Raw genomic sequence first — 11558 nt, 5'->3', positions numbered from 1 at the left:
GCCCAGCAGCATCCAGTTCCAGACTGACTACCCAGGTGGGTGCCACCGAATCGAATGCCTGCTGAGTAACACACGATCTGCCATGTCAACCCTGCACGGTCTCCCAATGCAGGGGCTTGGCCCGACTTGGTAGTCGGCTGGCAGTCTTCAATTGGGCCGTTAGCTTGCGCCGGGAAAGCTTCGTGCTGGAATTGAACTTCGTTGGGGAAAGAGAACGGAGTCGATACCAGACTTGGTTGTGATGTTCGCTTCCAGCCGATGAGGATTATGATGGCCAGCGAGCTACCCTATTTAGACAGTCGCCACTTTGGAAAGGGTTCAAGGGCCACGGGCCGAGACTAGTTATCACGTTGTCAGGGTTCCTAGATATTTGTAGCCTCTAAGCCTCATTCTGTTTCTTTACCTAGTAGTATTGCAAATGTATGTGTTGGCCTAAGTACTATGGACGAGTTCTCATACGAGAGGTACACTTGCCCCATCCGTTCAATTTCTAGTTGTAGATATCACATCACTATTCATTGTTATCTTCCAAGCCGGAATGTCCGCCCAGAAAGAAAAACCCACTGGCAAATTGACTAAGACTACAGAAGTACCTACTCGTAGTCATTTGTTTCTTCAAGTTGTACTTTGAATCATTGTTCTCCAAACCACCAAAACGCCTTGAGCTGATAATTCACTTCTTTCCGGTCATAAATGTTGATACTGGTCAGAGCATCTGCTCACTTGAATTCTTCTACGGGGAGACTGGTGCAAAGTTCTTCCACGGCGGCCACTGCATACTTCTGGTCAGGTCTGACGTCGAGAAGTGCAGGTTCTTCGGTGCTTACTGGGGAGCAATCTTGGCTGTCGACGCTGAGTGCTGGAGTGCAAGTCTCACTATCAATGCCGAGTACTGGGGTGGACATCTTAGCTGCTGGTAGAGTTGCGTGCACATCACGGACAGGGGAAGACGAAGCTTCGACACTCGGGGCTTCGACAGTACGTTCAGGGTCGTAAACCCATTCCAACACTGAATGACACTTGGGATCGTGGGTTGCTTTCAACTCGCCTTGTCGGAAACTCTTGAATTTGAGATTGGGTACGACGCTGTGGAAAAGATCTTGGAACTCATCCAGTTCTCGGACCTTACCCTTCATTAGACTGTACATAACGTTGTCCAATCGTCGGGTTGCAACTTCAGCGTAGATGGGTGCAGTCCCGATCTTTGGCATAACATACTCGATGGCAATGACACGAGCACCAGGTCGGAGAACCGGTAGCAGAGCCTTAATGATGCGACGGGCGCCTTGGTCACACCAATTATGGAAGACCATGCGGAATAAATAGAGGTCCGCAATCACTGGTTGGGGTTCCAAGAATGAGTGTGCCTGGAACGTGATAGAATCATGGGGAAAGCTGGGATCCTTGGATGCGACAGCAATTGCAGAGCTGACAACCTTGGGGAGGTCCTGGACAATGCATCGAACTCCAGGTGATTTGCGGACGATAGCTGTGGCGACCGAGCCGAATGAGCCTCCACACTGGCACACAATTAGTAGACCCTCGTTGGCTGTCGAGACCATGCACTCACATCGATCAGAGTCTTGCCCTTCATGGAGTCCCAATCATAGCATTCTTGAATAGCTTCATCACCAGATTGTGCTGCCTGGGCGCGCATGTGGGCCGCAAAGCGTCGACCTTGGTCAGGATTTGACTCGAGATACTCGAAGAGTGGAGCACCTCGTGCGAGACTGAACCCATCGACTCTCTCTTGCTCGTCGTTAGGATCTCGGGTGCAGACTTCACCGAGATGGAATGAGGAAGAAGGCAGATGATTCAGCATGACCTCCATGCCGTTTGCCATCATGGGATCAAGTTGCCAGATGGACGAATTTGGACTGTGAGCCACCTCACCATTCGCGGTTTCTCTCAAATAATTGGAGCAAACTGCTGCATTGCGGATCAAATGCTTGAGACGGTCCTGCGACACTCCAACTTTGGCAGATAGATCGGCATAAGATATTGAACCTTCTAATGGTATGGACCGGGGCACTTCCAGTTGGCATAGCGCCTGAACAACACCGGCTTCTGCGCTCTGATGACCACGTTAGAGACAACCACACTGTCAATAAGAGATGGGAAGGCTCACCCGGTAATACAAACTCTGCATAGCATCCTTGGGACCGAGGACGAGCTGTTCCAGTTGTCTTAGACTGGCGATGAGTTGATTTCGTGCTTGTTCCCCAGCGAGGTTTAATTTTGGAGCTGTTGTTCGGTTCTTGCTAGCCCACGATGATAGACCGTGTACCTCATTGTCGTGCCAGGCTTTGCTCAAGAGCTGTGACTGGATACTCACTGAAAGAGCGAGAGATTCGATTCGACACATTTTGATTGGTGCTTGAAGGGGCTTGGTGACGAAGACCGATGTCAGACGATAATGGTGCTCAACACGAGGAAGGGGGAGTGAGGCCTTTAAATAGAGGGTATGGATATATTTCTGAGTCTCGGACCAGCCATGCCCAGAAGTGGTTCCCAATAGCTTTCGCTTTCCTACGAGTAGGTGCTATCCTTTGATACACGACCGTAAAACTCAAGGCTCGCGCATGAAAGACCCGCACCTAGTGGAGATGCAGGCGTATCACAGTTCTGCTGAGTGCGATGACAAGATCTGCATCTTGGTTCCAAGTCACTAATGGTCCACCCGTGCGATTTGAACCAAAGTCCAACTGGTCACCCCTGTCCTATGGCTGCCTCAAGCAGATCCGGAAGGACACCCACAGAAATGTGTGGCATGTATGGCGTATTCCGCTCGCGCATTTCGGGGACAGGTTGCAAACGTGCTCGGCCTGGAGGCTGAATGCTGTTTGTTTGGGCTTTGAAAGTGGAAAAGACCACCATCCTTGCGCCAACCGTGGTGAGTGTTACTCAAAGCTGAAAGGGTGTAATAAAGACACTCGAAAGTCAATCACCTCATGCTTCATTCTTAAGCAAGGTTAATCCTGTGAAACGTTTGTTCATGTTTTTTACTAGCGCCTGGATAAACATACGCGTTCTCCGGAATGGGCTTATCCGCGAACATTCGCCCTGTGGGGACAAGTTTCAATAGGACATTGTCGGTTTGAAAGCCTGTCCAGGTCGTCATGATGTGCTGAACAGGCTATATTCGGAGTCGTACGGGGTTCAAGACCTGCCGACGATGACATGTTGAGTCTGAGGGCAAAGGTCTCCCTCAAACACACCTTCCCAAAGGTCAATTAAACCACCTTCTTGCCCTCTTTTCTTTGATGCTCAACACGCGATGTTAATTCGTGATTTCTCAAAGTGCTCCAAACTCGGTACAAACACTGTTTGTCCACAATCCAACCAGTTAGGCTAGGATCCCCTAGTGGACACTGATGGCACTGATGGGTTCAACCGGCGGAGTGGACAGACAAGATGTTCCTGGGGCTGAGACTTGGCTCTGTTTGCCCAGGCGAACAATTGATGGAGCTCGTCTATGGCAAGGGGCCCTGGTAATTAAAGCCTAAAAGTCTCATCTCCTCGACGCTAAAACTCCAGATATGCTTTTTGAGCCAATTCGGTTCACTTAATTAGCATCTGGGGAAGCTGACCTGTTTAGATCGCGTACTGACCACGTGTCTTAATTGTAGAAGCTCAATGTGGTGGGGGAACGCGTTCCTTGGGCACTCGATTGTATGATTTAAGTCACAACAGGACAGGGGACTTTGGGTCAACAGGCCACAGCCCCTTTAGCCCCAAATCTACCTGATTTTCGTTTGGATATCTCGGCGGGCTTCCACCCCAGGTGTGATGATTGGAGCTCCAATTTGGATGACGCAAACTTCAGGGCCGATTCGTGATAGCTTGGTTGGACAAGCCAAGGCCCAAGATGCCTTGGGGCAGCTCTCGACTTGGGCGCCGGGAAGAGTGCTGCAACGGATCTATGAGGACTCGAGGAGACAGACACTAGGGTAGGGAAAAACTGACCTGTCTGACATTGGCGCGCGTCACGATTGCGTTTCCAACGTCTTGATCTCTGGGCAGGCATAGATACGAAAATAATAGCGGTTCGCCAAGTTGCACTCCAGCTCAAAATAGCGTGGTTGAAAGGACGAGAAGTCCGAAGGTTTGAGGAGGAAAGGATATTTGAATTGTTCAGTGGCTAGGCACGAATACAACATTTATCAGGGCCTCAAAACCTCCTCCCTTGGGAGCGTGTTGGTTCATGCAACTCCACCTCGGCATCTCTCTTTCCATCATTCCCTCTCTCCCTCCCTGCCTTGCAGCTTGTATGTTCGGAACCTCTTCAAGAATGGAAAGATTGCAATCCAAACACCGGTTCAGCAAAAGAGAATCATTCCGATCGTTCAAATAAGTACGTGACGAAGTCGTGGGACCGTATAGCAGCAAATGGTGCCACGGCATGAGTGGCACCGTAGTGTGAGAGGTTTAGTTGCCACCGAATGTGTTCTCTCCAGAGTATCTATTCATTTGTCAGCATGTGATTCACGTGGCGGCTAGCGGTGGAGAGGAACGTACGTGATGTAGAGGAAACCATCTTCGTCCTTGTGCTCGTCATAAATGCTGCTCATGAGGGCAGCGGTGGGAGGGAGGACTTCATCAACGAAGATGAAGATTGCCTTTTCGGGGCTAAGCTTGATACGCTTGCGAATAACATAGACGAATTGGCCGACGGTGAGATCTGCGGGGACGAGGTACTTCTTCTTATCGATGGTAGCAATATCAGACTTCTCTACCTTCTCGCAGATGACCTGTTAAGACAGTCAGTACTTGCGAAGACCTTGGGAGGAAACGGGGCGGGGAGGAATCCTTACAGGAATGCGGTCGGCATACTTCTGGCGAATGCGTTCGGCTTCTGCCTTGCGCTTCTCGAAGGGGTGTTCGTCCTTGAATTTGGAACGCATGATGGCTATGTTTGATGCAAATGAAATGGAGAGAGGGATCTGATGGAATTTGTCGGGCGCAGTTGGTTATCGCAGATCTATCCAGGTGCGTTGGGTGGATGAATGATGAATAGGATGGCTGGTTGGTCGGTGAGTGGGAGATGAGGTTCGCAACGCAACAGGCAGGGCAGGCAGGGCAGTATGTACGAGGTCCAGAGGGAGGCGGCGCAGCAGGGATGGCACCCAGAGTGCAAGTGCTCGGAAAAAGTAGTGCCAGGCGTCGCAGTCTCGGGGCAGGAAGAACGTTGTGACGTGCCCCGCGTTCGGCCTGCTGGGTGCCTATTTACAAAGCTGAACCCGTGACTCGCAGAGTCAAAGGCGGCAAGATCTTTCGTCACCGCTGGGAGAATATAGTGTCACGGGACCAGGTCAGTGAGGCAGGTCAAGCCACTCGATATCTCTTCCTAGTTCCTACTGCCAGCACCGAGGTTTACAACCACCTGGACTGGATTGCAGTGGCAGTAATGATAACGGGCACGAGGCCTCCATCCATGGTTGTGCGTGTTATAAATACCCAGACAATGACTCACGTCATCCAGTTCAGGAACAATCACAGCAGCCTATCTCACCATCTTGGAGTTTGGTATTTTCTCTGGCGGCTTTGTTTGACTCAGAAGCGGTGCAGTCATTGTCATACCGAGTCAACATCTAATTGACCCCCACTCGGCATTGCATTCTACAAACCAAGCCTAGTTGTTGCGCGAATCGACAATGCCGAGCTCAATTGGTGAATTAAAGAAGCTGCAATGATGGTCTGTTCTCTGCACCGTGGTAGTTGTGCTGGCACGTGTTGCGTCACTCGTGTGGTGTGAGCCGTCGCGTGCTAGTGGGGAACATTAAATATCCGACGCCGCATCCAAAATCCAACTGCTGCAGCTCGATGCTCTGCTCACCAGTCTTTTTTATCGAATTTGCAATGTACTGTGTCAACACCACCATGGCTGCAGATATCTCATTAGGTTACAACTAGGGTAATCCTGACTAGTAATACCACTGCTCATATAAATTCACATTCATTTTCCTCAGGCGGGGGAGAACCCGTCTCTTTTGTGCCATGTCCTTCCAAGCATCAGCAACAAGCTCACGACGAGTTATCCGTACATCCACCTCCAAGTCAAACGTATATAGTCGATCTCGCTCGCTTCCATCACGCTCGTTCTTCTCTTCTACATCTTGTAGAGCTTCAACGTTCAGTCCTCTCCCCCGCAGCCAACAGTCAAGATCACGTCCATACCTCTACCTGTTTGGCGGAACCCTCTCCGTTGGCACCTGTATCTACAATATGAGCAATGGCAGTATTGTGTCAAACGACGCACCCGTTCAGGCGGTGTCCTTGGCCGAAGTCGATCAATTTACCAAAAGCAAGTCCAATATCACACGAAAGTCGCCCATGCGATTGAGGATGGAGGCTCTGATTCTCGAGCATCAAAACCGCATCGTCTTTGCTCTAGAGAACATTGATGGCAATAAATTCCGTCGAGACGAATGGACACGGCCGCATGGAGGTGGCGGCGTGTCCTGTGTCCTTCAGAACTCGAATGTCTTTGAGAAAGCAGGTGTCAACACGAGCATTGTATATGGTGAGCTACCACGGTCAGCTATCGAAAAAATGCGAGCAGACCACAAGTCACTTGTTGGATCGGACGTGGAAAAACTCAACTTCTTCGCGGCGGGCATTTCCCTGGTGCTCCACCCCCATAATCCCATGGCACCCACCGTCCACCTCAATTATCGGTACTTCGAAACGTCCGATCCGAGGGATCCAGTCAACGCTACGGGCTCTGCGACTCAAAACTGGTGGTTTGGTGGGGGAACAGATCTAACGCCTTGTTACTTATTCGAGGAAGACGCTCAACATTTCCATAAGACGCTCAAGGCGGCCTGCGACAAACATGACAAAGAATACTATCCCCGTTTCAAGCAATGGTGTGATAAGTATTTCTACATCCCACATAGAAAGGAATGTCGAGGGATCGGCGGCATCTTCTTCGATGATCTTGATACTTCAGCACAGCCAAACTCCAAAAACCCCCAGGAGGATCTCTTTCAATTCGTTGTGAGCGGACTGGAGTCATTTCTTCCTTCATATCTCCCCATCGTCAAGAAGAGGAAAGACATGCCGTATTTACCCAAGCACAAAGAGTGGCAACAGATCCGTCGGGGCAGGTATGTCGAATTCAATTTAATCGAGGATCGAGGAACTAGTTTTGGCCTCCGGACACCCAGCGCCAGGGTAGAAAGCATCCTGATGAGTTTACCACTCACCGCTCGATGGGAGTATATGCACCCCGTATGCGGTACCGGTGTCGCAGAGGACGCCGAGGGTGATGCCGACCCTGATGTGGAAAAGGAAAAGGAAATGATGAAGGTGCTCAAAACCCCCAAAGAATGGGTCTAAAAGTTCTTACTGCTTGACGCCACTAATTCCAGATCGAGTCCGTGAATTCAATGAACTCTTCGAACTCCAACATCCAAGGTCGCGACCATGTCCATGATGAGGTGAAACGCATCCAGAAGTGCTGTTTCCAGTTGCACGACTCACTGTGCGCAGCTCCAGATGCAGTGAGACTCGACCTGCGAAAAGTTTGGTCTCGTATTCGGCTTTTAAAACAAAGACCGCCATATGACCGGTGCGTACGTGGTAGTGTATGATCATGTACACCATCCATAATGATATCAATTACAAATGCTTTGTGCGTGCACTCAGCCGTGCCTTCACGAGATCGAGCGATGAGGTTGTTAGCCGGTTTTCGCATCTTTTTGCAGAGGGAACCAAATCTAGATTAGAGCTACAGAAGTGTCTTGCGACATTTACCGATATCGATTTTAACGGTCTCCGTGGAACCATGGTGGTTGTGAGACGAACCGATCGGGTCCCTCGTGTCAGCTCACGGGGGTATTTTAGGCGGAGGCTGACGCGAGAGGCTCCCAGGCTTCCGCAACTAAGCTTTCCTTTACCCCACGAGCCCTTCAATGAGTGCCGGGCGTTAAATCGACCTCTTAGAATCCCACGTCCTGCGCTATCTGTGGACGCGCCCCATCCATTTCAAATGATCCATCTTTCAAAGATGGGCTTGACGCGGAGTCGGTCACCGCAGAACAAGCCACTAGCATGAAGTGAGCGTCTTGTAGTTGATTGCAACATTGTCTTTCTCAGCTCTCTAAAAAGCACGCGACATCAGTTGAGCCCATGATCTCCAGCAGGCTCTAGGAGAATACGTCGGTGAAGGAGACCTCAGCCGCTTCGAAGGTTGTGCTTGAACTTGCCCTGTCGCCCAGTCTTTACGCAAATCAGGACGTGTCTGACAGCGGCATGCCCTGTGAGTTCCGCTGGCAGTGCTTGAACCAAATCCAATCACCATCCCGAAGCCCATCAGAAGGAGTAAGCCTTCCAATGTCTTACCGCCTTCGATCAAAGCTAATGGGGGGGAAGATGCCTGGAACGTATTAGTCCAACTAGGCATCGCATATCTTTTTGTGGCCATTGCAAGGCTTCCCACTATGAATGCACTTTTGTCCGAGCCCGGTGAGGCGCCTGGGCCCGCTGCTGCTGCACGCGATGGTACCAAGGTACTTTGGTTCGACATCACAGGTCAACAGGGGACTCACCAGACTTAATGGTTACTTTCTGCGGCTGTGATCATTGGCCCCGTACTTGAAGCTGTGGCCGAAAATACTCGATCCCTTATTCCATCTGCTTTTCACGGCTCATCGGCCGCACAACTCACCTCCGCCCTCTCAATGTGACTCTCTGTAGGCCGGGCAGTTTGGCTCTTCCATTATCGTATCTCTGACAAAGCCCATGTATGAAAATAGCGGAGATTCAAGCCTCGGTGCTTGACACATGTCAGCATTACGTTTTTTTTTGGCTCACTATGGGCCATGGCACATATAATGCTCCCCAAGCCCCTGAAGTCACCCAAGCTTCGAGAAGTCTCGCACTTTTCCTTGACTATTTCATTACACTCTTCACACGCTGAAACATGAGGCAGAGGTTGATCACGACCCTGCTGGGCGCGGCATTCGCCCAGGGCGCCTTAGCCGGTCTTGGTAAATGGCTTGATGTGGGTTGCTGGTCGGTCTGCTGATGAACATTGTCTAATTGTCAAAAGGGTGGTGACTGTCCATGGGGTGATAAGACGGCCTCACAAACTCATCCAAGCGATTATCCTGATACTGGTTAGTGGTGATTCTCTCGTATAGCTCATCAAGCTGATACCAAATCCAGGTGTCACCAGGCACTATGATTTTACCGTGTCCCGTGCAACACTGGCACCGGATGGTGTTCAACAGTCCATGATCGTTGTCAATGGTCAATATCCTGGTCCTTTGATCGAGGCAAATTGGGGTGACTGGTAGGTTCTCTCCATCGAAATGCTTGACTTCGCAAACTAAGAATGCTGCTTCAGGATTGAAGTAAATGTTCACAACGAGATCCATGGGCCAGACGACCTAACTCTTATGCATTGGCATGGCGTGAACCAGCCTGGGACTCAATATTACGACGGTGTATCCAGTATATCGCAATGTCCCATTGTTCCAGGCGGCAACTTCACCTATAAATTTCGTGCGGACGAGCACGGAAGCTCTTGGTATCATACCCATTATTCCGCTCAATACTCTGCAGGAGCAGTTGGCCCGATTGTGATTCATGGGCCCAATGATGTCAACTATGATGAGGATCTTGGACCAATATTAGTCTCAGACTGGTATCACGATACCTATGAGCATATCGTTGACCTCGTTCTTCAGCCAACTAACGGGCCGCCTTTCCGACCACTTTCCGATTCGAATCTTGTCGGAGGAAAGGGCCAATATCCCTGTGCCAATGTTACAAGTGGTGCCGCATGCACAGTAAACCCATATGCGTCGTGGGAGGTTGAGCCAGGCAAGACCTACCGTGCTCGTTTTGTCAATACCGGAGCAACTGCGTTTGAAACTATCTCACTTGATGGCCACACTTTCACAGTCATTGCAAACGACTTTGTCCCAGTACAGCCATATCAAACCGACTTCGTAACAATCGGCGTCGGACAGCGAACGGATGTGATCTTCACCGCCAATGCAGGATCAGGCTCATTTTGGCTACGTGCCTTTAACAGCCCCTGCGGAGACACAAATGGTCCCGACGGCCGAGGAATCATCTACTACAAGGGAGCGGATCCATCTGTGCCTCCTACAAGCCAGGGGCAGCAAGGGACTCCCAATCCCATTTGTGGCAATGATGCCCTCTCGCAGACAATTCCGCAATATGCTATCCCGGCCGCAGAGCCAGATACGACAATCACCCTCACCATTGGTGGCGCACCGGACTCACAAGGAATTTTCCGCTGGTCGTTCAACGGCATCTCTTTCCAAGGTGATTTGGATTCCCCTGCTCTATTCGATGCGGTTGCAGGGGTCGATCTTCCCCCCGAGCGAAACGTCTACTTAACTGGGACAAATGAGACGGTGAGATTGATCGTCATCAACACCCTCCCAGCGCCACATCCAATGCACATCCACGGACATGACTTCCAGGTCCTAGCTGAGGGTCAGGGCACATGGGACGGAACCATCGTCAACCCTTCCAACCCACAACGTCGCGATGTTCACATGTCGTGGGCCGGCGCAGACTCTACCAATCCAGCCATCGCGACAAACTACCAGGTTATCCAATACACCCAGGACAACCCAGGCGTCTGGCCATTCCATTGTCACATTGCCTGGCACTTGTCCGCCGGCATGAGTATCTTGCTCCTCGAACGACCAGACGAAGTGCACAAGATCCAGATTCCAGATTCCGTCTCTGGAACCTGCGACGCTTACAAGGCATGGCAAGCAGCCAACCCAGCCGTTCCCGTCGATGATGGCCTGAAGAAGCGTGATCTTGCCAAGAGAATGGTCGACTTCATGAAGGGACATGCTCACGGCGACAAACACCACAAACGCGGATATCGAGGCTTCTCGTTCAGAGACAGAGACACTACCAGTCTCGGTCCCGGCAAGGTCGACGAGAATCTAGTCCACAAGAGAGACGAGGTTTGAGCGGCCACAGCGGCCGAGATAGATAAAGAGTCTTTTTGAGGAGATGATGGTCGTTTTTCTGAGCGGAAAGCGAGAGCATGCACCATGACCACGAAAGGGGTTTTCTTGCGAAGCAAGGCCGCCCTGAGACCGATCTTTGCTTTGACAGGTTGAGAACACCCTGTAGACGTTTGACTAACTCGGGTGTGTTCAATCTACAAACGCAGCCTACAAGTTTCTTTTTTCATCGTTTTCAAATATCCAATACTAAATGTACCTTCAATTACCCCCGAAAGTCCGACGCCTGCTTATTCCTTCCTCGTGTTAGATCTGCATCCATGTCAGAATAGGACTGGCGATGGTGAGCAGGAACGGAGGGGTTATCTAGAACTGGTTTTTCCTGATATACCCGTCTTCTCCGGGTCAGCAAGCTGCACCTACTCCGAGGACAAGACTGCCAACGCTTGCTGTAACGAAGCCCTCCCATGTCTCGGTCCAGGGCAAGTGTATATGTACGTGAGTGCTCGATGCACCCTGAGTCGATGAGTGGAGACCATAGATGGGGAACGATGAAAGAGGGAAAGCACCTGGAGCATGAAGAGTGAGGGA

General features: G+C 50.8%; 4 protein-coding genes across 4 annotated transcripts; 2 read left to right on the top strand and 2 right to left on the bottom strand.

Moving 5' to 3' along the window:
* Positions 1-719: 719 nt before the first annotated feature.
* A1O9_05978 (uncharacterized protein) lies at positions 720-2365 on the bottom strand (the record flags this gene model as incomplete). Its single annotated transcript, XM_013405191.1, has 3 exons — positions 720-1520; positions 1571-2074; positions 2129-2365. 3 exons carry the CDS (start codon positions 2363-2365, stop codon positions 720-722), a joined length of 1542 nt encoding a protein of 513 aa, XP_013260645.1.
* Positions 2366-4496: 2131 nt separating this feature from the next.
* A1O9_05977 (autophagy-like protein 8) lies at positions 4497-4904 on the bottom strand (the record flags this gene model as incomplete). The annotated part of the gene is made up of 2 exons (XM_013405190.1): positions 4497-4751; positions 4815-4904. 2 exons carry the CDS (start codon positions 4902-4904, stop codon positions 4497-4499), a joined length of 345 nt encoding a protein of 114 aa, XP_013260644.1.
* A 1321-nt stretch (positions 4905-6225) lies between these two features.
* Positions 6226-7341, top strand: A1O9_05976 (coproporphyrinogen III oxidase, aerobic; the record flags this gene model as incomplete). Its single annotated transcript, XM_013405189.1, has 1 exon — positions 6226-7341. The coding sequence occupies one exon, from the start codon at positions 6226-6228 to the stop codon at positions 7339-7341; it is 1116 nt and encodes a 371-aa protein (XP_013260643.1).
* Positions 7342-8926: 1585 nt separating this feature from the next.
* A1O9_05975 (uncharacterized protein) lies at positions 8927-10970 on the top strand (the record flags this gene model as incomplete). Its single annotated transcript, XM_013405188.1, has 3 exons — positions 8927-9007; positions 9147-9298; positions 9353-10970. 3 exons carry the CDS (start codon positions 8927-8929, stop codon positions 10968-10970), a joined length of 1851 nt encoding a protein of 616 aa, XP_013260642.1.
* Positions 10971-11558: the final 588 nt, after the last annotated feature.

This window comes from Exophiala aquamarina (assembly GCF_000709125.1).
Source record: "Exophiala aquamarina CBS 119918 chromosome Unknown aczIA-supercont1.4, whole genome shotgun sequence".
Lineage (NCBI taxonomy): Eukaryota > Fungi > Ascomycota > Eurotiomycetes > Chaetothyriales > Herpotrichiellaceae > Exophiala > Exophiala aquamarina.
Note: the sequence above shows the minus strand (reverse complement) of the source record. Positions and strands in the feature narration are given on the sequence as shown.